General features: G+C 39.3%; 1 protein-coding gene across 1 annotated transcript in view; it reads right to left on the bottom strand.

Moving 5' to 3' along the window:
• LOC117525660 (guanine nucleotide-binding protein subunit alpha-12-like) overlaps positions 1-23,547 on the bottom strand; it is a 51,884-nt gene extending 28,337 nt beyond the window's left edge. The window contains exons 1-2 of the mRNA XM_034187573.1: positions 23,230-23,547; positions 2,642-2,860 (exon numbers count right to left, since the gene is read on the bottom strand). Coding sequence (XP_034043464.1) covers positions 2,642-2,860; positions 23,230-23,547 — 537 coding nt within the window. The remainder of the gene's footprint in view (positions 1-2,641; positions 2,861-23,229) is intronic.
• Positions 23,548-25,043: the final 1,496 nt, after the last annotated feature.

The following is a 25,043-nucleotide window of genomic DNA, read 5'->3' as shown; positions in this document are numbered from 1 at the left end:
ATGCAACACCTAGTGTGTTTGGACAGTCATGGACTAACAACTGTCCACTGTGAGGCGCGTGTGTCTGATTGCTGCATTTACGTGGACATTAATTAAAAACATATATCGCCGTGGTGGCGACAAGCTGCAGCCAGCAAGCGTGTGCACGGAGCAGATACTGACAGCCCCCCCCCCCCCCCCCCCCAGGTTGAAACGGACCATCAGATCAGAACACACAGCAGGCGATCTGACCGTCACGTCACCTACATGAGCTCTGTTCCTCATGACGCGGTGTGTGTGCTGTGGCATGCCATCCACAAGAGACGCGTGTCGGGCAGAACACGCATGCGGCCGACTGGACGCACATGACCAGTAGATGTGGACATCAGAGCACACTGCTTCTCATTCATGTCATTACATGACTGTATGTCTGTGACCATGTGTCATCACCAGAGGAACAGATGGATCATATTTGTACTGCTCGCTTGATAAATGCGGTGTTTTTATATGGTGTGGGATTTTAAGGAAGAGGAAGTACTGTCAGAAGAGCTAGGATTTCAAGAGTTTTTTGAAAGTACGGGATGCCCCTATTCTGATTGCATTTGGTAGCATGTTTCACCATCGGAGGACCACAAAGAAGAATACTCTGGATTACCTTGTGTGTAGGGCAGGTAGTGCCAGACGTTACGCCGGGGAGGTGCGCCACAGCCAAGGGTTCGCATAAGAGTTTATGAGCACATTAAAGTCGATGGATGCAGACCCAATAGTCACTTTGTAGGCAAGTATTTGTCACTTCAATTTGATGTGGGCACCAATGGGGTAACGTGCCTTTTTGGGTTGGACAAAAGCCAGGCGTGCATGATTATTTTTACACTTTCATACTTTCCAAGTACTCCAGGTGTCAACCTCAGATATCTGACATTTTGTAATTTTTTAAAATAAAGTTTAAAAATAATTAACACAGACAGCACAGTGGTTTAGTGGTTAGCACTGTTGCCTCACAGCAAGGTCATGGGATCGATTCCCACATGTGGCCTTTCTTTGTGGAGTTTGCATGTTCTCCCCGTGTTTGCGTGGATTCCCTCCAGGTGCTGTGGTTTCCTCCCACATCCAAAGACATGCTAGATTGGAAACTTGGAAAATTGTCCGTAGGTGTCAATGTGTTCACGCCTTCTTACTGCTGTGATAGGCTCCGGCACCCCGCGACCCTTAATTGAAGTAGGCGGTTGACAAAAGAGTGAGTCAATAGAGAACAAGATGTATCAGGACTACTACACTTCTTTTTGTGTTTTCTTCAAATTGTCATCAATATTCTTCCAGTGCCTTAAATATTTGATTAACACTGCAGTCACATTAAACGACCTCTCACAGCTAACAGCTGAGTTTTGCAGTGTTTTGCACTGTAACACATCGAGTTACAGGTCTGCACACCTTGGCTGGTTTTCCCAAACAGTTTTCACCTGACTGTGTTCAGTGCAGATTCCTCCTTCACAGTAATACCACTTGGCAAAAGTCAGGGAAAGTGTTTTTGTTTTCCCCCTTTATTGAGTTTGGCCCAGCCTAGACACAACTCAAGAACAGCCAGCACAATAGCATTTTTGTGTTTTGTGTGAAAAGTGTTGGGAAGGTGTCGTAGCATGGACCCACAACAGGAGGCGCAAATGAACGGACAATGAGTAAGCCAAAAGGTAACAATTTAATGTTGTGATAATACACAACGAAACGTGTCGTAATTTTCACAGTCAATAAACACCAGGTGACGTGTGGGCAGGCTCAAAGATAGAAGACGCCCGACGAGAGAGAAGCCGCGTCCCACACGGCTTCCACCACCAATGGTCTGAAGAACACCGGAGCCGCCAAGTCCCGAGTCCCCAGGTGGCCTCTGTCTTCTGCTGTCGACCCTGGTACTGCTGGCAGAAAGCAGAGATAAGATGTGTGAGTGTGAGTCCGCACACTCAGTAGTTCACAGTCCAGACACCATTAGGAGGGAGCACCTCCACCTCCAAATCATACACACTCGTGCAGCTCCTGTTTGTCCCTCTTCTGGGTCTTCACAGGAATGCGACTGCACACAGAACAATGTTAGACAACGTATTAGTCAGCAGAGAGATTACCTTGGTACTGGTAGTCGATTTCTCGGCGGGGAGGTGGAGTTGCAGTCCGGCTTATATAGTGGTGTAGATGAGTGACAGCTGGAGTGATGAGTGACAGCTGTCACTTCCTCTGGGTCTGGCGCCCTCTCGTGCTTGGAGCCCGCACTCCAAGCAGGGCGCCCTCTGGTGGTAGTGGGCCAGCAGTACCTCCTCTTCAGCGGCCCACACAACAAAAAGTGGGATGCCGAGTTAGGCCGAGCTTACACAGAGCCAGCAGAGTGGAGCAGGAGCCAAGCTGAGGCACTCAGGAGTCCCCAAAGTTTTGAACATCTTCAAAACTAGAATGTGTTTATCCGACTATTTCCGACTCACCCTGATTCTGTTTTCCCATCTGATTTGGTTGCAATCTAAAGAGTCAATACTAATATAATGAAGTCTGAATTCAACTCCACATTTCTATCAAGTAAACAGTGTAATTTTGTAAGATTTTGGAGACAATTTCCAAACTTGCGACACTTTGATCACTTGCCTGGCACTTTCATCCACACCACAGCCTCTTATCTACTCACCAGTTGGAATTCAGAGCGTCGTGCATAGGCCTTCTGTATTCCAGCATCTGCCCACAGTGCACTCAGCGCCATCACGTACAGCTGAAATTCACTGGGCTCCACCCCCGTGGCACCCACACGTCCCTCCCATGACATCACCAGCATGCCTTGCTTCTCATTCTCGCAGCTCTGCCAGCTGATGCCCAGTTTGTCTCGGGCATCCACCAGCACACGCATGCCCTGCAGAAACAAACAGCTCAATGTCAGTGCACAGCAGTTATCTCACGCACATGGAGTTGTTATAACTATTGCTTACAGTTAGGTCCATAAGTATCTGGATGGAGACTTCTTTTTTCCTTTGTACACAATGGAGTTGAAATGAAACATTAATTCATTGAGTTTAATAAAAAAAAACTCCATTAAATTTTTTAAAAGGTGCTTAAAATCTCAAAAGTCTCCTTTATCGTTTCTTCACTGGTGGTCTTGAAGTGGGAACCTTTCATTTTGGAAGCAAGTGCACTGACCACTTGGCCACTACGCTGCCTGATTATAATGCGCTGTGGTGTTGGATATATTTTAAATAGTGTATAATGGAAACAGTCAAGTAAAAAAAAAGAAAACACTTCACAAGTACACTTCAGTCAAGGTTTCTTTCTCTCACAGCTGTCGTGTTTCCAGGCCATTCAGTTTAAAAAATAATAATAAATTGCTTTTTGAAAAAATGTTAACACTGACACATAAAAGTACCAATGCAGCACAGCGTGTGACACACAGCGCGTAATATTACAGCGTCTGTGAGTGCGGCTGTTGGTGGTTTTCTGAAGAGAACCATGTGCACTGATCTGTGTGGGAGGCCAGACTATGAAAGTGATCAAACTAGGCAGTAAACACTGACGCACACACTCAGTTTTAAATTTCATCTTGTCTCTTATCTTCTCAGCAGTCGTCTTTTTTTTTTTTTTTTTTATCCCCAACATTTTATTCTGTTTCTTCATCTTAACATCTGTTTGACAGCCGACTGTTAGATTTTCTTTTGGCAATGTTTGTTCCTTGCTTACATTTAATCAAATATAAAGTATATTCAGGACATACTTAACATTATTCTGGAACATTTATATTTTGTGTACATTTCCTGGGCACGATGATGAACTGCATCTGGGACTGTAGGTGGTTTGACAGTTGATGGCAGGATTGGCACTCAAACCATTCTGAAACACCTGGAAAAAGTCAATACTTCAGGTGACATCAGGGAAGAGCTTATGGAGCCATGAGGACACTGGACAGAGGTGTTTGGCAATCCTGAGGACAATGAAGGTCCAAGCCTTTAGGGTTCTGGTGCTTCCATTCTTACTATATGTTCACAATTCATCAATTTATTACATTTGATTCCATCTTCTCAAAAGTGAGGATTTGAAGTTTTGTTCTGTTTTATATTACTGCACATGTAATAACTTTGTGTTGGTGATTGGTGGTCAATTAATTTTTTTTAATTACCAGTAATTCATTTTTTTTTAAGGCTCACATTTTAAGAGGCTCTTTTTTTCCAAAATATGTTTATTCCCATATGGAAAAGATATACATAAATTTTATAAAGTTTGTATCTGTTCTATCTGGAACTTGTAAGTATTGCATGTGACAGTCAAATCAGACATAAGATCCTTAGTAAATTTGTACAATATGTAGCATGAATTAGTTTTTCAGCATCACTCTGAGACAAGACCTTTCTAATTTTAGAGATATTGCACAAATGCAAAAAAGCAGTCCTACATATTTGCTTAATATGCGCACTGAAGGACATATCCTGATCAAAAATGACTCCAAGATTTCTCACAGTATTACTAGAGGTCAGGGTAATGCCATCCAGAGTAAGGATCTGGTTAGACACCATATTTCTACGATTTGTGGGGCCAAGTACAATAACTTCAGTTTTATCTGAATTTAAAAGCAGGAAATTAGAGGTCATCCATGTCTTTATGTCTGTAAGACATTCCTGCAGTTTAACTAATTGGTGTGTGTCCTCTGGCTTCATGGATAGATAAAGCTGGGTATGATCTGCGTAACAATGAAAATTTAAGCAATGCTTTCTAATAATAGTGCCTAAGGGAAACATGTATAAAGTGAATAAAATTGGTCCTAGCACAGAACCTTGTGGAACTCCACAATTAACCTTAGTCTGTGAAGAAGACTCCCCATTTACATGAACAAATTGTAATCTATTAGATAAATATGATTCAAACCACTGCAGCGCAGTGCCTTTAATACCTATGGCATGCTCTAATCTCTGTAATAAAATTTTATGGTCAACAGTATCAAAAGCAGCACTGAGGTCTAACAGGACAAGCACAGTGATGAGTTCACTGTCTGAGGCCATAAGAAGATCATTTGTAACCTTCACTAATGCTGTTTCTGTACTATGATGAATTCTAAAACCTGACTGAAACTCTTCAAATAGACCATTCCTCTGCAGATGATCAGTTAGCTGTTTTACAACTACCCTTTCAAGAATTTTTCAGAGAAAAGGAAGGTTGGAGATTGGCCTATAATTAGCTAAGATAGCTGGGTCAAGTGATGGCTTTTTAAGTAATGGTTTAATTACTGCCACCTTAAAAGCTTGTGGTACATAGCCAACTAATAAAGATAGATTGATCATATTTAAGATCGAAGCATTAATTAAAGGTAGGGCTTCCTTGAGCAGCCTGGTAGGAATGGGGTCTAATAGACATGTTGATGGTTTGGAGGAAGTAACTAATGAAAATAACTCAGACAGAACAATCGGAGAGAAAGAGTCTAACCAAATACCAGCATTACTGAAAGCAGTCAACGATAACGGTATGTCTTTGGGATGGTTATGAGTAATTTTTTCTCTAATAGTTAAATTTTTATTAGTAAAGAAAGTCATGAAGTCATTACTAGTTAAAGTTAAAGGAATACTCGGCTCAATAGAGCTCTGACTTTGTCAGCCTGGCTACAGTGCTGAAAAGAAACCTGGGGTTGTTGTTATTTTCTTCAATTAGTGATGAGTAGTAAGATGTCCTAGCTTTACAGAGGGCTTTTTATAGAGCAACAGACTCTTTTTCCAGGCTAAGTGAAGATCTTCTAAATTAGTGAGATGCCATTTCCTCTCCAACTTACGGGTTATCTGCTTTAAGCTGCGAGTTTGTGAGTTATACCACAGAGTCAGGCACTTCTGATTTAAGGCTCTCTTTTTCAGAGGAGCTACAGCATCCAAAGTTGTGCTCACTGAGGATGTAAAACTATTTATGAGATAATCTATCTCACTCACAGAGTTTAGGTAGCTACTCTGCACTGTGTTGGTATATGGCATTGGAGAACATAACCCCAACCAGTCCCAGCAGAAGACTGCCCCTCCCTGAGCCCGGTTCTGCTGGAGGTTTCTTCCTGTTAAAAGGGAGTTTTTCCTTCCCACTGTCGCCAAGTGCTTGCTCACAGGGGGTCGTTTTGACCGTTTCTGGTTTTTCCGTAATTATTGTATGGCTTTGCCTTACAATATAAAGCACCTTGGGGCAACTGTTTGTTGTGATTTGGCGCTATATAAATAAAATTGATTTGATTTGATCTGATTTGATAACAAAGAAGGAATCATATCCTTAAACCTAGTTACAGCGCTTTCACAAAGACTTCTACTGTAATGAAACTTATTCTCCTCTGCTGGGTAGTCCATTAAAGTAAATGTAAATGTTATTAAGAAATGATCAGACAGAAGGGGGTTTTCAGGGAATACTGTTAAGTCTTCAATTTCCATACCATAAGTCAGAACAAGATCTAAAGTATGGTTAAAGTAGTGGGTGGACTCATTTACATTTTGAGCGAAGCCAACTGAGTCTAATAATAGATTAAATGCAGTGTTGAGGCTGTCATTCTCAGCATCTATGTGGATGGTAAAATCGCCCACTATAATTATCTTATCTGAGCTAAGCACTAAGTCAGACAAAAGGTCTGAAAATTCACAGAGAAACTCACAGTAACGACCAGGTGGACGATAGATAACAACAAATAAAACTGGTTTTTGGGACTTCCAATCTGGATGGACAAGACTAAGAGTCAAGCTTTCAAATGAATTAAAGCTCTGTCTGGGTTTTTGATTAATAAGCTGGAGTGGAAGATTGCTGCTAATCCTCCCCCTCGGCCCGTGCTACGAGCATTCTGACAGTTAGTGTGACTCAGGGGTGATGACTCATTTAAACTAACATATTCATCCTGCTGTAACCAGGTTTCTGTAAGGCAGAATAAATCAATATGTTGATCAATTATTATATCATTTACTAACAGGGACTTAGAAGAGACAGACCTAATGCTTAATAAACCACATTTAACTGCTTTAGTCTGTGGTGCAGTTGAAGGTGCTATATTATTTTTTCTTTTTGAATTTTTATGCTTAAATAGATTTTTACTGGTTGTTGGTGGTCTGGGAGCAGGCACCGTCTCTACGGGGATGGGGTATTGGGGGGATGGCAGGGGGAGAGAAGCTGCAGAGAGGTGTGTAAGACTACAACTCTGCTTCCTGGTCCCAACCCTGGATAGTCACAGTTTGGAGGGTTTAATAAAATTGGCCAGATTTCTAGAAATGAGTGCTGCTCCATCCAAAGTGGGATGGATGCTGTCTCTCCTAACAAGATCAGGTTTTCCCCAGAAGCTTTGCCAATTATCTATGAAGCCCACCTCATTTTTTGGACACCACTCAGACAGACAGCAATTCAAGGAGAACATGCGGCTAAACATGTGACTCCCGGTCCGATTGGAGAGGGGGCCAGAGAAAACTACAGAGTCCGACATTGTTTTTGCAAAGTTACACACCGATTCAATGTTAATTTTAGTGACCTCCGATTGGCGTAACCGGGTGTCATTACTGCCGACATGAATTACAATCTTACCAAATTCACGCTTAGCCTTAGCCAGCAGTTTCAAATTTCCTTCAATGTCGCCTGCTCTGGCCCCTGGAAGACAATTGACTATGGTTGCTGGTGTCACTAACTTCACATTTCTCAAAACAGAGTCGCCAATAACCAGAGTTTGTTCCTCGGCGGGTGTGAGCAGACCACTGGTCCATCTCCAACTCCAGGAAGTAGTTATCTATTTGCTGCAACCATCCGAAATGTAAGTCTTGTCTTGGCCTTTTCCACTTTCTGGGGTCCTTGGCACTGACGTGCCTGTGGATCATACTGAAGGTAGCGCTCCACTTTGTTGTACTGTTGTAGCTGATGTACCATCACAGTACAAGTTTACTTCATTGGACTCTCCTTAAGTGACTGCTTATTTGACAGTCATTTTAAAAGTACCCAAGGAGTCCTCACAATGACAGAGTACTGAACACGTCCAGTCACTGTCTGAGGTCACTACAGCAAGTCCAAGTGTCGCTGTTAACTGTTGTTCCAGCAATAAACAATTTCATAAGGAGAAATACTAATGAGACATGGGAGAACGTTTTGGGATTTTTGCTAGATGAATTGTTTTAACTATGAATGAATTAGTGTTGTAGTCTGGGGGAAAGAGGGACACTCCATAAGAGGACATTCAAAGCAAATCTGCGTCACTTGAGGTTTAATTAGGAAAAATTCTCAGAGATGACCTACTATGGTGGGATGACCTCCTATATATGATTATGGGACAAGGTGTTCTTTTGTTTTTCCTTAACAAGGTTCCTCGAATCATCCTCTTGTTTTTCTTTTTTGGCACTGTGTATACTGATGATGACGCAAACAGCAGACATTCTAGAAGTTGGCCAGTGTGAAAAACAAAGATGAGTGTGACCCCTATGTGACACGTGTAGATTGAACACAAACATTATGGTGACTAATCGACAATACAGAGAATTGCTGGAAGTGAACCTTGAGTCACGTCGACTCATAACTACTACTAACTCACAATCATCTCCATTTTTCACTCTGTTTGCCATCCTGGGCTTAACAATATCACTTTATTAATCTGTGTGTCACATGATCCTTGGGCTTCTTGTCTGTTTGTGTTCCAGTGTCCTAATATTGCTGGTTGGCCAAATTGTGTGTCTGGGCCATAAAATAATCAGGCTATGCTTAAATTAAAAACTGAAGTGACCTGAATCAGATTTTTACCAGAGTCCATGTTTTTGTCAAGACAGTTTGCAGTCACGTTTTTAAATGGTCTAAATCTGACCTGCAGTAATCCGATCTGGCACAACATAAAGGTATGTACATCTCTTACCTCGTTACAGGTTAGAGGAACAAAATAGACCCTGTAAACTACAAAGTTCTACCATTTAAAGGTTTGAATGTTGAAGCAAAACTACTATAGAATAAAGGTTTATTCTTGATTTTTTTTTTTTTTTTGCATTTAATAATAGATTACTCAGATATGATGATTTTATTGTAAATGAGTATGTATATAAATAAAATATTTAATTATGATTAATTGCGTGATTGTCCATAGTGGTCTTGTGATAATCACCAATTTTTTATCAGTTCTAAATGTACCTTAAAAGGATATTTTGGTGTGAATATTTATTGAGGTAGGAGAAGGGCTCTGCATCAGGTGGGTGCTTGGCCAGCAAGTGGTATTTGAGGCTTGACGTACTATGGCAGTCGCTCAATTCATATCAACAATAAATTCAAAGAACTTTGATGTTGTCAGGAGAACCATGTGATGGGGCTTTGAAGCTGAACTTGTCATACAATACACCCTTTTGTTTATCCATTTGTAGGTATGCCCTAATTTAGGGTTTTGTTTTGTTTTATTATTGAGTATCTGCTGATTCCAGATACCAATCCAATACTTATTTTCCTCAATATTACACTTGCGCAAAGCAGAATGCAAGCACATTCAAGTCAATCGATTATACTGTATTATATGCTTGTCACTTTAATAGGTCTGCCATGCATAAAAAATACACTCAATCCAAGCTGCTTCTTAATGTTTATAATCATTATTTATTTCAAAAAATTAAGTAAACAGATTGTTTTATATCTCATCAATTCCACTTACTGTAGAATTGTACTGTACTGTAAAAACTAGGACACTCAGGGTAATAGTGACTGAATGATGTTTTAGTTACTAAAAATATAATCATTTGTTATTATTATCATCATCGTCATCATATGTAAAAAAAACAAAAGTCTTTAAAAGTTTACAAAAGTGGACCTTTACTCTAAAGGTGGGGGGCTTTTTTGATGCACCTGGAGAAAAACAGATGATGATGAGAAAAAAAAACAACTATATTTTTTAGCAAATCACAACCTGATTGGCAGGAAGAAAGTTCATATCACACTCACCTTTCATCAGAAACAGACTTGGTGTGTATTTGAAGTGTTGTGTGCTTTTTAGAGTTTCACTGTGGCAGCTCTGAGTGCTGTCATTATGCGCTTATGTAATAGAGCAAGGCTGATGCACACTGTGGATAAAATAAGCTTGAAGGATATTTAAACAGCTCACTCCAGGCTTATAGCATACCAGAGACAACGCACACAGACTTATTTAACTAATCTGATACCAATCAATCAAAAAATACCTTAATTTGGGCATTTCTGCTGAAGGTTTGTTTCTACTTACTATTCACACAGTTACTATGGCATTGCCTCCTGACTTTCCCAACTATGGGGTGGGCGGAGGGTCACAGAATGTACATGCCTTAATCACACTACCAAAAAACGTGTGTCGTAAAAAGGACTGTAATTTGCGTTGTGTTATTATCTAGCTAACTGTGAGCACAGTGTGCAGTGGCAGTTCTACACTGAATTACTCCTCGGGCAAGACCCCCTCCGAGCAAACCCCCCCACCACAAAATTTTGCACAAACAGCCATTTTTACAAAATTATTATTTTATTATTAATATTTTACAAGTGCCTCTTCAGTTGAAATTGATATCAAAAGACTGCAGGCTGCAAAATAGCTCAAAACATCCATGAGTTACAAATTTGAATAAACACGCCCTTACATGTTAAATGTCTGTCATTAGATGCTTTATTTAAATCTGTCTTTCAGGGAGGAACAATTAGCTCTTTTATTAAGGTGCATATTCATCTCAACATTTAGCTAAATATTTAGCTTGATGTTTTAAATATTAGGCTAAATGTGTAAATACGTAGCATTAACTAATCTGCTAAAGTTTTAGGTTTGACAGAAATTTGATAATGTAGTATTTGCCTTTTTTCTCCATAATTTTTGCTCTTCATCTGTGGGTCAAAAGAAATTCTAAACTGAAATGTTACTAGCGTTCCCATGCCAATGAAATCAAATGTGATTCTTCTTCTCCCTCAAATAAACCAGTTAATTATGAAGATAAGCCTCATTTTAAATATTATTATTATTAATGTTATTATTCTGTCAGCGTACATGACATTAACCCTCTGGGGTCCGAGGGCATTTTTTGGACAGTTCACTCGCCTGGCATAAATGTTTTATTATTGCTGTTTACAGTTCTCCCTACATCCCACAATCAAGTTTTATGTCTCTTTTTTTCAGGACAACCTGTGCTTTCAGAATCTGTATGTTTTTGTTGTGTTTTATAAGTGTAATAAAGGTTTACAATAGGGCTGCAGCTATCGATTATTTTAGTAATCGAGTATTCTACCGATTATTCTGGTGATTAATCAAGTAATTGGATAAAAAGTACTTTTGCATTTTAAAACACTAACAGTCCAGGGCTCTCCCTAAGTAATGGCACAATGTCACTGCACCGTCACAAAGATTGTCAAATTTAGTGTATCCCTTTCTGTTTTCCTGGGTAATTATTTATTTTTTCACATCTTTACAAGTTTTGGATCTTTCATGGTGTCAGGAGCTCAGCCAAAGTTGGGCCAAAGTCTTGACATTTTTCTGAAATGGCGATGGGCTGTGGCTTTCTGTTTTTTGTTTTCCCCAACTTGTAAAATTTAACCATTTTTATTCATTTATTTATTAAGGTGGTGGACTGGGTCCCTGCATGAATTTTTTTTAACACTCTCTCTGCGATTCAGCCAATGCATTTCATTTTCAGCTGGAGGTTGAACATGCAAGCCTCGCAGTCACTGTTTTTTTTATTATTATTATTTGAGTTCCCGTGTTTGTGAAGCATTGTGTGTCGCCCAAAAAAGTGAAAATTAAAAAGCAAAACACTCAATGTGAGTCACACAGAAGAAAGAGTGGACTTCTTCCAGAGACTGTCTGTGGCCGGGACGGAGCTGTGTGAGGGCAGTGCAGAGCCGCTCACACCAGGCAGAGAGAGGCAGCAGTTGGCCGCCGCACGTAGAGCGGCCAGCGGACAAAACTGTGTTTAAAAAAAAAAAAAGAAAAACACTGCTTTGCTTTAAATGCACAGTAAGCTATTTCAGATGATCAGCGTGGACCGTCTTTTTCCTAAAAGGTTTTATTTCCCTCTGTTTGTCGCATTGGAAAGATGTAGCTTTTGTGCTAATTTGATTAGCGCTTCTTCGGTTTGTTTTTCTGGGGACGTTACAGTGCCACACACAGGCCTGGCATATGTACGACAATGTTAAACAAAGCTTCAAGGCACAGAATTTGCCTCGAACATTTTTCGTAATCGACTTATTCAAATTACTCGACTAATCGTTTCAGCCCTAGTTTACAATACGAAATAAGAAAGGAAAAAATAAAGCGAAAAATAATTTTCCACACACATTTATTCAAAACACACAGCAAACTATAATAAACAACTGTTTTGACACTTTATAAAGGTAATTTGAGGTCTTGTGTGAAAGACTGTACAACAAAAAGGTTCAAACAATAAACAAAAATGCACATTTTGAACAATATATACAAAATGGTCTATGCGTTTTGTTTGTCTCATCTCAAAGCAATTCTGTCTGCTATTACACAAAGGTTACATCACAAACTTCTACTTCTACTGTGTTTTGGAGTGTTCTGTGCTGCTTCTAAAGCAGCTTTCATTCACACTTTGGGCCACTTTGGCTCCTTACAGTCTGAGGAGCGGCCCTCCCCCTCGCTCCATTGATATGGTAAACAAGTGCTTTACACAGAGAAAGCAACAGACAGACCCCGCAGTCCTGCACAGTTCATGAAATGAGAAGGACACAGTCTGTGGAAATGTGATGAAAAGTTGGTGACTTCTGGAAACAAATACCAAATAACGCACGTGTCTATAATCATATTGTGCAGCGTCGTACCATGTATTCTGCATGCAGTTCTGCACACCGAACCATTGCATGCATACGGTTCAATGCAAAAAGATGTATTGTGACACCCCTACTGGATAACTTTTCTTTTTTGGACCATTCTCTGTAAACCCTTGAGATGGTTGTGCGTGAAAATCCCAGCAGTTTCTGAAAAAGTCAGACCATCCGTCTGGCACCAACCACGCCATGTTCAAAGTCACATAAACACCTTTTCTTCCTCATTCTGATACTCGGTGTGAACATCAGCAAGTTGTCTTCACCACTTCCAGATGTCTAAATGCACTGCCTAACTGTCATGTGATTGGCTGATTAGCAAGTTGTGTTAATAAGTGATTGAACAGGCATACCTAATAAAGTGGCCAGTGAGTGTATGCGTGTTTGTGTGTGGTCAGATTTGTAGTGGCTGTCCAGAAAAGAGAAGATCTGTGCCACATGGCAAATTAATAATCATAGAATCATCAACAAACAAAACAGCTGAGGTCTCTTCAATCAGTAATGTGAACATAGCCTGCAGCTGTTTCCACCAGTCAGTTTTCATTTCTGTTCTGAATATGTTGTATAATATGGAGCTGATAAGAACTGTCAAATGCAGTCTGCTTTTGCCCAAATTTGGAGGTCATTAGCCGCGTAACTAACATCTTTCTTTCTGCAGAACACTGACTGGTTTTCAAGCTTAATCAAGTGATCCTAAAAGGTCCATAAAAATAATAAAGTTGAATACTTCAGCATCAGTTTGTACTGATCAGGTATTTGCATTCAGGTGGATATTGATCATGGACAAACACTGCAAATTTCACATAAATTTGGCCATTGGCAAAGCTTTTAGCTTTCTATCACAACATATTAATGAGTTTGTAGTGCAGACTAAGTGGATGAACCGTGAAGGAAATACCATGTTTTGTGTGTGTGTGTATGAGCCTCCATTTATAAGGGAGCTGCGCTTTTGTCTTATTATTTCACTCACAGTTGTTTTTTTACACTTTAATTCACATGAAGAAAGCATTGTGCTTTAATCAGGATTAAAGCACCACATCTGGTAATTACTACGCGTCAGTAGCAGGACCACACCTGGAAATTACCTTAATCCCTTCTTTGTTTTTATAAGCTTAATTACCACACACTTGTGTATTGTTCTTGTGTGGGTTCCACTCCTTCCTGCCGACTTCGTACTATCTCTGTCATTTGGTCATCTTGGGAGGTAAAAGGATCTTTTATTTCCATGACTGCTTCAGCTGATCCTCTGCTAAACACCCCAAACCAGCACCTGAAGTGTTTAGATCATTGCCTTAATCACAAAAGAAGAACTTGTACAACCCCTGGCAAAAATTATGGAATCACCGGCCTCAGAGGATGTTCATTCAGTTGTTTAGTTTTGTAGAAAAAAAGCAGATCACAGACATGACACAAAACTAAAGTCATTTCAAATGGCAACTTTCTGGCTTTAAGAAACACTGTAAGAAATCAAGAAAAAAAGATTGTGGCAGTCACTAACGGTTACTTTTTTAGACCAAGCAGAGGAAAAAAATATGGAATCACTCAATTCTGAGGAAAGAATTATGGAATCACCCTGTAAATTTTCATCCCCCAAATTAACACCTGCATCAAATCAGATCTGCTCATTGACATTGACCCTATGTGTCTTTTTGCAAGGAATGTTTTTGCAGTTTTTGCTCTATGGCAAGATGCATTATCATCTTGAAAAATGATTTCATCATCCCCAAACATCCTTTCAATTGTCCAAAATATCAACATAAACTTGTGCATTTATTGATGATGTAATGACAGCCATCTCCCCAGTGCCTTTACCTGACATGCAGCCCCATATCATCAATGACTGTGGAAATGTACATGTTCTCTTCAGGCAGTCATCTTTATAAATCTCACTGGAAAGGCACCAAACAAAAGTTCCAGCATCATCACCTTGCCCAATGCAGATTCGAGATTCATCACTGAATATGACTTTCATCCAGTCATCCACAGTCCACAATTGCTTTTCCTTAGCCCATTGTAACCTTGTTTTTTTCTGTTTAGGTGTTAATGATGCCTTTCGTTTAGCTTTTCTGTATGTAAATCCCATTTCCTTTAGGTGGTTTCTTACAGTTCGGTCACAGACGTTGACTCCAGTTTCCTCCCATTCGTTCCTCATTTGTTTTGTTGTACATTTTTTGATTTTTGAGACATACTGCTTTAAGTTTTCTGTCTTGACGCTTTGTCTTCCTTGGTCTACCAGTATGTTTGCCTTTAACAACCTTCCCATGTTGTTTGTATTTGGTCCAGAGTTTAGACACAGCTGACTGTGAACAACCAACATCTTTTGCAACACTGCGTGATGATTTACTCTCTTTTAAGAGTTTGATAATCCTCTCCTTTGTTTCAATTGACATCTCTCGTGTTGGAGCCATGATTCATGTCAGTCCACTTGGTGCAACAACTCTCCAAGGTGTGTTCACTCCTTTTAAGATGCAGACTAACGAGCAGATCTGATATGCTGCAGGTGTTAGTTTTGGGGATGAAAATTTACAGGGTGATTCCATAATTTTTCCTCAGAATTGAGTGATTCCATATTTTTTTTCCTCTGCCTGGTCTAAAAAAGTAACCGTTACTGACTGCCACAATCTTTTTTTTCTTGATTTCTTATAGTGTTTCTTAAAGCCAGAAAGCTGCCATTTGAAATGACTTCAGTTTTGTGTCATGTCTGTGATCTGCTTTTTTTCTACAAAATTAAACAACTGAATGAACATCCTCCGAGGCCGGTGATTCCATAATTTTTGCCAGGGGTTGTATGACTGGACTGAAGATGTTGTCATAAAAGTTTATACTATGTTCATTATGTTGTGCCATGAATTGAACAATACACATTAGGTCCTGGATTAACTTGTTCGTGACTAAAACACAGTCAGTTTGCAGGCAAGACATCTCAGAGTAACAGATTCATTGGGACAAAATTCTGGGTCAAGAAGTTTCCTTGAGGTAGGTTATTAACGTTGATGAAATCAATTTTGAAACTGATCTGGATCCTGAATCGGCTCCACAATTCTCTTGTTTTTCTCTAACATTACCAGATTGTGCGATTTTTCAAGAATTCTACAATAAAAAAATCACAACTTTTCTAGAAATTGAGAATCTTTATGGACATTTGGGCAAGCAATCACTGAATAGATGGGAGTAATTTTTAGTGTATGTACCTCTTTATTTAATTTCTTCTACTGTGTGGTTTTCCTTTTCTCCTTATATGACATCACAAAGGTCTATAATCTCAGACGATTTCCACTATGTTGTGATTTGGTTTCTGGAGTGATTCTATATTCAAGTTTCACTCTATTATTTGATTTGATGGTAATCTTGATGTTGGGCATTACTACTCCAGCAGAAGTATGGTTATGGTGTATGTAATAAAATAATAGAAGTGCACTTTAGTAGGGGCGACAAAACAAAATCTGTCCTCTTTAGCATTGCAATATTTGTTTATCTGATATTAAAATTCATTTTTAAATTACAGAATTTATATAGTTCAAATTAACTTGCTTCATTTTAGGCATTGAGGTAGAAAAAGTTACTGCTTTTATCCAGCAGAGGGTGTAATATACTTGTTGTGGACCTAATGAAAGTATTACGTATAGTCACCTCAGTGTCAAGCAGCTGCAAGAAAAATAATGGGCACAACAAATTGTGTTGATGTGATGATGTGCAGTGTCAGGTTTAAAATCCAAACTGTGAAAACACTTTAGTTTGTACACACAGGAGATGTAGTGTTAGACAAACTTTGTCACGTAACAAATTGTGGTAATACCACCAACGTGAAGAAGTTTCAACAGCATCTACTGGGACCTACTGAGAATGAGGACCTGGATTTATTTACGGATACTGTACTGTGTTACATTAAAAACTGCGTAGACAAGGTCACAGTGGACAAACGCATTTGGGTCGACCCCAATCAGAAACCTGGGATAAATTTATATATACTCGTATATATATCAGAAGCTAAGCAGTGTGGCATCTGGTTAGTACTTGGATGGGAGACCCCTTCGGAAGACCAGCGGCTCTGTGTGTGTTTCTCCGGTGAAACTGGAGTTGCGTCAGGAAGGGCATCCGGTGTAAAACTTGTGCCAAATACCAATGCGGATCTGGCTGTATCCACGGTGGCAACCCCGAACAAACGGGAGCAGCCGAAATGACAACACACAGACAGACAGACAGACAGACATATATATATATATATATATATATATATACATACATACAGTGGTGGGCACAGTTCAGCGAATCCGATAGCAGATAATTATCGAAGCTAATGTTTTTACTAGCGGTTTAGCTTTTCGGATAAGTTTTAAAACCATCATCGGACCAATTATCTTTAGTTCCAACAACATTCAGTCCGATAACATGTTTTTTTGCTGGTAAACTGGGCAAAGTTTAACGGTCAAATAATGTTTGTAAACCCTAAAATCAAACATTTTAGTCCATCTGTTGTGTGTTTATTTCTGGCAGGCTGGTTCTCACTTGCTGATGATGTCATCATCAAGCACAAAACGTGATTGGCCGGTCGACGCAGGGAGCATTGTGGGTAGTGTAGTTCAGGTTTCACTTTGAACGTTACAGTGTTACCGTCTCTTGTCCCTTGGAAATATGATGCAAAACCCATCACACATCATGCAAAAAGAATTATTTCAATATCAAAAGGACAGTGGATTACTTCATCGCATCTAAACAAATGACTATGGCTGCCAAGAGTTAAGGTTTTGTAAAATCTCAGCAATCACTCACCAGCCTGGTAGGTGGCGGTAAATGCACCTTAAGCTGGTGCCGTAAGCCATTTGATCCGAAAGAAGAAGAAGAAGAAGAAGTGTTATCGTCCGCTCGACACAAAAACAAAATGGACTAATGTATTTTATTTCTTTGTGGCTGACGGTATTGCTAAGCGCAGCTGTGTACAGACTGGGACGTTTCTTCACCATTTAGACCATTTTGGATCATTTCAGGATGATTATTTTTTCAAATGAATGATCCACTGAAGCTAACAGGTAATTTATATTTGCTACATGTATTTTACTTTTTCCCATGGTCTAAAATCACAATTCTTAATAATCACAACACGTTACGGAATTAGCATACATGTATCGTGATGGTATCATATCTGGAAATAAGTGTAATGTCCCAGCCGTACCTTTTATTATTTCTATGTATCCTGGTATATTCGATGATCAGACTATTAGTGCTTTAGGGAATATAATATTTGAAACTATGCACATTTGAAAGAAAACTATATATCAGTTATGACTATCTCGGGGTTGGTAAGGTTAGACCTTACTTGTGGGAAGCGCCTTGAGGCAGCTTTTTTGTGATCTGGTGCTATATAAATAAATGAAAAATGTCAGTTCCTGCAGAGTTATGTTTTCTATCTAAATTTGAGCTGCAGTGATTAACTGAATAATCAATTATTAATAAACTTTTAAAAATTAGTCAATAACTATTTTGATATTTGATTGATCATTTGTCTTTTTAAAAAAATATCCAAATCTGATATCAGCTTCTTGAATATGAATACATTCTGGGTTGTGGACAAAACAATGTATATGAAGGCTTCATCTTCATCTCTGGAAAACATTTGTCAATATTTTTCATGTTGGATTAGCAACCAGAGAAACACCTGCCAGCATCCCTCACGCAAGTCTGGGGAAGCCCCCACATGATCTATGGTGTCACTATCATAGACTGTATGGGCCTCTATCGTCGCTGCCCTAAGTAATTCAAGGCTGTCTGTTCTTTTGAAATTTTCAAAGGTTCACGGACAATAAACACATCTAAATTTCAAATAATGTGTGGGCATATTTTAAGGGGAAAAAAAAAAATATTTTCAAGCATTTTTGTCCTTGTGATAACATCTCCACATCATTCATTGTGTCTTTAGGAGAATGGGTATTGGTCACGTGGCCACTTTAAGGGTGGGTGGATGGCTGTGGGATTGTTGTGATGAGAGCCATGACAGGCGTAACCACTGTCTGCTGGTATTTGTGGGAGGGTATTGTCCTGCCTTAATTCTGCAAAAACACAGTCTCTTATCAGTGAGTTACTCAGGGGGGATGTGCTCATCCCTCAAGAATACTCTGGTATTGTTAGCTTGGTGAAGGAGGCCCAGACATGACAGCAAACAAAGAGAGCACATGCACACTTCACAATAAAAATATGTACTATGTCAACAATACTGTGGGCATGTATCTTTTGTGGGCCCAAAAAGGTTTAACGTAGTATGTCTAAAATGTCAGTTTCGCACCCAAAAGCAAAACACTATATACCTACACAAGTGTTTGTACGTGTTCATAAGCTCCAGAAGTGTTATATAAATGTTAGATTAGGTAGGATCAATGAAAAATAACAATTTAAATCCCATGGCTTTGTCTATTACTTCTATTATTAGTATTACTATTATAAGTAGTATTAGTAGTAGTTCAGTAATTTAAGTTTTACAAAACTGAAAATCAAAGACTTTAAAAAAACTGGGGGGGCTCTCACGACCCATCAGGCGACCACGGCCCCCTACAGACTATGGGAATCAATGAACTATTAGATTACTGCATATTATAAACTAAAATTCAGCTTTCTTTAAAATTCTAAGCAATATATCCAACACAAAACAGTGTTGTAATCTTTATATATCATATTAATTATCATATCAGTAGATTTTTCATAAAGTTTCCAAAATATTAGCCCATAACTTGTACACAAATGCCCGAGAACCAATAAACAGCACACATTGTTAAATCTACCAGTAGTACTTTGTTTTCACAAACAGAAAAGTTCTTAAAAGTTCTCAGTACATATCAAAGGAAACACCATCCTTACTTAACGTACTGGCATATTTTTAGCGTTGCCTCAAAGGTTTGCTTTGCTCTGTATAATTTTGCAGATTTTCGTAATTCTGTCTGAGCCCCTTCAGATAACTCTGAAGACTGATTACTGTGTTTCCAATGAGTATCTGCACCCACAGTGTCTACATTATCAGCCTGCCTCCCCAAAAATGCAACTATACCTCAACAAATGCAAAAGTTGTGATAAGACAGAATAACTGAAGGGTGTTTGGAAATATATCTACATTTAATACATTATCACCGGATGGCAAGACACTGTGTATATGCACAAGCATTCTAGAAAACTTCAGATTTGCAAAACTGTATGGAACTCTGTATTTTTTCTATCATCATGGGTCAATAGAAAACCAAATTTAAAATGTTGAAACATCCCTAATCCAATAAAAATCTAACTTTATCTTAAACAAACTTGAATAATTTAGAGTTTTTAAGTGAATAAAAATTATTTTAAATGTAGATATATGTCTTGGTATGTGACAGGAAATTTGTTGTTGATTATATAGTAATAAAAAGGTTGTAAAAATGCATGATGCAGCAAAAAATGATTTTGATGATTTGTTGAAGATGAACAGTGGTTATATATTTTCTTTCCTTATAAATACTCTGTGCAGTTCCCAGATCTAAACACTTCTAACTGATAATTCATTTGGACTGGGACAGTGTTACTGCACAAGTCTCCTTTAGCACATTTTGCGAACATGAACTATTTCCGAATGGAACCTGGACCAAATCTGAATAACTACTGTGCAAAACCCTCAAAAGTGCAAAATTTGGGATCTGAAAACTGATGTATTGTTCACAAGTGTTTTATGTATTTTACAAAACTTATATCCTAACCCAGAGTCTAATTCTAATCTTAAACCATGCCAGATGAAATCTGTAAAGCTGCTTATCAGCTGGATTTAGACTTCTGAGCCTCATTCCAAACACTGGAAGTGCTTCCAGATAAAACATTTGACTTAATTAAATACACACATACTCTTATCATTTTAAAGCATATACACACACACACTCATCTTCAACCGCTTAGTCCAATTTAGAGTCGTGGGGGGCTGGAGTCTATCCCAGTAGTCATAGAGAGCAAGGCGGGGTACACCCTGGACAGGACGCCAGTCTGTCGCAGGGCCACGCACAGACAAATAAACACACACACACACCTACGGAGAATTTAAAGTTTCCAATCCACCTAACCTGCGTGTCTTTGGATGCCAGAGCACCCGGAGAGAACCCACGCAAACACGGACAGAACACGCAAACTCCACACAGAAAGGCTACGGGTGGGAATCGAACGCATGACCTTCTTGCTGTGAGGCAACATTCCCATGCTGCCCATTTTAAAACATACACTTATTTTAAATAATGGAAGTGGCTATTTTTTTTTTTCGGCTGTGTCCATAACTCTTATTTCACTGTTCGCAGTGTTGGCTAGTTGCACGGCAAGACTCTGGTGGTAAAACTTGGAACTACTTGTATAAACAAATGTAGCGGGATGAAGGTCCTGGGGAATTCCTCTTTGGCTGACCTGATAGAGGAATGGTCTTTAATGCGAGTCGTCCAGGTTCGATACCACCGCCGTCGCGGTCACATAAATGAGAGTTATTAAATGAGAGTTATGGACACGGCTGCCGTTCGAATAGGGTCGGCCTTTTGCCACCAGAGTCTTGCCGTGCGAATAGTGAAATAAGAGTTATGGACACAGCCGAAAAAAAAAAAATAATCAAAATCGAAAAATATTAAAGGAGTGATGACATCTTGAATGCAGTATGTTTGTTTATACAAGTAGTTCCAAGTTTTGCCACCAGAGTCTTGCCGTGCAAATAGTGAAATAAGAGTTATGGACACGGCCGGAAAAAAAAAAAAAAAAAATCAAAATCGAAAAATATTAACCCTTTATCTACGGCGATGGCGCCCACGCCATATTTTCCATATGCGTATTTTTTTACTGTAACTCCGCCATACTTTGTCCAATCCGAATGATTCAAAGTGCATTGTTAAGCTAACACCAAGGGCTTTCCAATGATATATGGTGTATTACGGTAAACATAAGCCTGTGATGTCATCACGCAGAGGAAAAACACGGAAGTTTCACACTAGTGTGCCACTGATTCTCATTACCGTAAGTTCTCATGTAAGCCCTCAATCTGAAAAATTTCAACACTGACAGCAAGCCAAGAACCCATGCTTTCCAACAGTATGCTATATGTTGCATATATTATGGTAAAGTGCATTCGGTGACTTTTGAAACCAGGGAAAAGTATGAAAAAGAGCGCAAAAGTGACAGAAAAGTACAGAGACAGACAACAAACATAAATGTAGTAATTTTTGAGGAAAAGGCAGGGTGTTAGTGTCATTTGTGAAGGTGTGTGTGCGTGTTTGTGTGGGTGTGATGGCTCCATCAGCTACAAGCCACTGCCCAGTGCCAACAAGCAGTGGAAACCCAACTTGCCAGTGATCCACAAAGGGGCGGCGTTCTTGCAAGGTTTGCAAGAGGTCAACCTGCTGGATGTGCAAACTGTAAAATTGGCCTCTGTCTTCAGCCAGACAGAAACTGTTACAAACAGTACCACACTGACAATGGACTGATGTAGTTTAGATCTAATTTTAAGTCTTGGTTATATATTTGTATATAGTTTGACACTTTATTGTTTTATTCATATTGTATAATTTTGCACAAAATGAGTGATCAAATGAGTGATTTATTGCACATTTTAATAATACAGAAAATTGATATAGTTCTATATAGTTCTGCACATTGTTTGTTGTTATTCATATTGTTTGGTTCTGCACTTTAAAATTGGTTACTTTTTGCATATTTTCGCCTTGTATAAAATGTTTACTTTTGCACTGTTTCTGTACTGTTTCTGAGTTCTAGACACACAAAATTAATTATTTTGATTGTAAACACGTACAGCTTCCTGTTAAAAATGTGAAATCCAAACTTCCTTTACATAACAATAATTTTTCACTAAAAAACTGAAAAAAAATCAAGTTCGTTTTTGTGTTTTTTCTCATTTTAAATGCTAAAACTTACAAATAATGTGTATAAATAGTTAATCAGGTGTAATATAATTGAAATTCAGGTACTCTTGGAAAAGGGTACCAAAGCACACAAACACAGAACATTATTTCTTAATTTTATTGCTATAATAAAAAATTATAACCAATCGTCCATTTATAGCCTCAGTAGGTAAAGGGTTAAAGGAGTTATGACATCTTGAATGCACTATGTTTGTTTATACAAGTAGTTCCAAGTTTTGCCACCAGTCTTGCCGTGCAAATAGTGAAATAAGAGTTATGGACACGGCCGGAAAAAAAAAATCAAAATTGAAAAATATTAAAGGAGTTATGACATCCTGAATGCAGTATGTTTGTTTATACAAGTAGTTCGAAGTTTTGCCACCAGTCTCGCTGTGCGAATAGCCAAATGAGAGTTATGGACACAGCCGCAGTGCGAATAGCCACGGCCTTAAATAATATGTCTATAAAAGTAGTAAAATGTGTTTATGATTTAAGCAGTGCCCACCCTCACTCAAAAAATCTTGGTTCCGCCCCTGTCAATATACCCCAGACTCATGCTGTGATGTAAAACAACAACAACAACAACAACAAAAAACACCCTCACCTTTAGTATATTCTCATAGATAGTGTCTCGGAAATCCAGAAGTGCCTTCTGGTCAAACTCCTGCCCGTTAATGATTCGCATCTGTTTGAGAAATGTGGACTTTCCGCTCTCTCCGGCCCCCAGCAGCAGAATCTTCACCAGCCGGCGGACGGCTCTCCTCTCCCGGTCGATCATCTTGTCGATCTCCCTGCTCCTGCGCCGCGCCTCCCGCTCCTGCGCCGCGTCCCTCTGCCGACTCCTGTCCTTGCTGCTGCCCGGGTCTCGGCCGGCCTCGGCCGGGAGCAGGCAGCGGCTCAGGGTGCGGACCACTCCCGACATGGCGAGTCGTCGGAAAAGTTCAGTGAAACTTCGGTGCGAAAATGTTCATTATAGGATGGGACCTTTGCTGTCATCGGACTAAAAACCTGTGAGATCCATGACAGGAAGCGAGCGGTGAGCCAATAAATCGTCAGGATGAATCCGTTATCTAACAGGACGACTCATCTCCTGCCGGCGGACAACCATGTTTGTTCGACCGCGCCATCAAAAAACAACAAAAAAACACCCAACAGCAGACAAACAAGGACGCCGAATGTTCAAAAGAAGTTTAAAATGTCCATTTAAGTTTGTCTGCTCAAAAACAAACAAATATAAAAGCGAATCAAAGTCAGCGGTGACTCAAAATCCTGGACTATGTTCACCGTCGAAGGCTTCCAGTGATTTGTGAACTTGGGCAGAGGCGGGGGGCCGGTCCAGAGCTGAGGGGGGCGGTGGGCGCCACAGGGGAGCCCACAGGGGGCGCTAGCCAACAACAACAAAAAGTCAAAAACTCCAGGAAGAAATAAAAATCTATACTGCCATGCAAGGGATTTTCAGTAACAATTCTCCTATAATTTAAGGCCAGCGGCCGTGTCCATAACTCTCATTTGGCTATTCGCACGGCAAGACTCTGGTACGTATATTCACACGGCAAGACTGGTGGCAAAACTTGGAACTACTTGTATAAACAAACATACTGCATTCAAGATGTCATAACTCCTTTAATATTTTTCGGTTTTGATTTTTTTTTTTTTAATTCGGCCGTGTCCATAACTCTCATTTCATTATTCGCATGGCAAGACTCTGGTGGCAAAACTTGTAACTACTTGTATAAACAAACATACTGCATTGAAGATGTCATAACTCCTTTAATATTTTTCGGTTTTGATTTTTTTTTTTTAATTCGGCCGTGTCCATAACTCTCATTTCACTATTCACACGGCAACTCTGGTGGCAAAACTTGGAACTACTTGTATAAACAAACATACTGCATTGAAGATGTCATAACTCCTTTAATATTTTTTGGTTTTGATTTTTTTTTTTTTTAAATTCGGCAGTGTCCATAACTCTCATTTCACTATTCACACGGCAACTCTGGTGGCAAAACTTGGAACTACTTGTATAAACAAACATACTGCATTGAAGATGTCATAACTCCTTTAATATTTTTCGGTTTTGATTTATTTTTTTTTTTTTATTCGGCCGTGTCCATAACTCTCATTTCATTATTCGCATGGCAAGACTCTGGTGGCAAAACTTGTAACTACTTGTATAAACAAACATACTGCATTGAAGATGTCATAACTCCTTTAATATTTTTCGGTTTTGATTTTTTTTTTTTAAATTCGGCCGTGTCCATAACTCTCATTTCACTATTCACACGGCAACTCTGGTGGCAAAACTTGGAACTACTTGTATAAACAAACATACTGCATTGAAGATGTCATAACTCCTTTAATATTTTTCGGTTTTGATTTTTTTTTTTTTAATTCGGCCGTGTCCATAACTCTCATTTC

Source organism: Thalassophryne amazonica, chromosome 15 (assembly GCF_902500255.1).
Source record: "Thalassophryne amazonica chromosome 15, fThaAma1.1, whole genome shotgun sequence".
Taxonomy (NCBI): domain Eukaryota; kingdom Metazoa; phylum Chordata; class Actinopteri; order Batrachoidiformes; family Batrachoididae; genus Thalassophryne; species Thalassophryne amazonica.
Note: the sequence above shows the minus strand (reverse complement) of the source record. Positions and strands in the feature narration are given on the sequence as shown.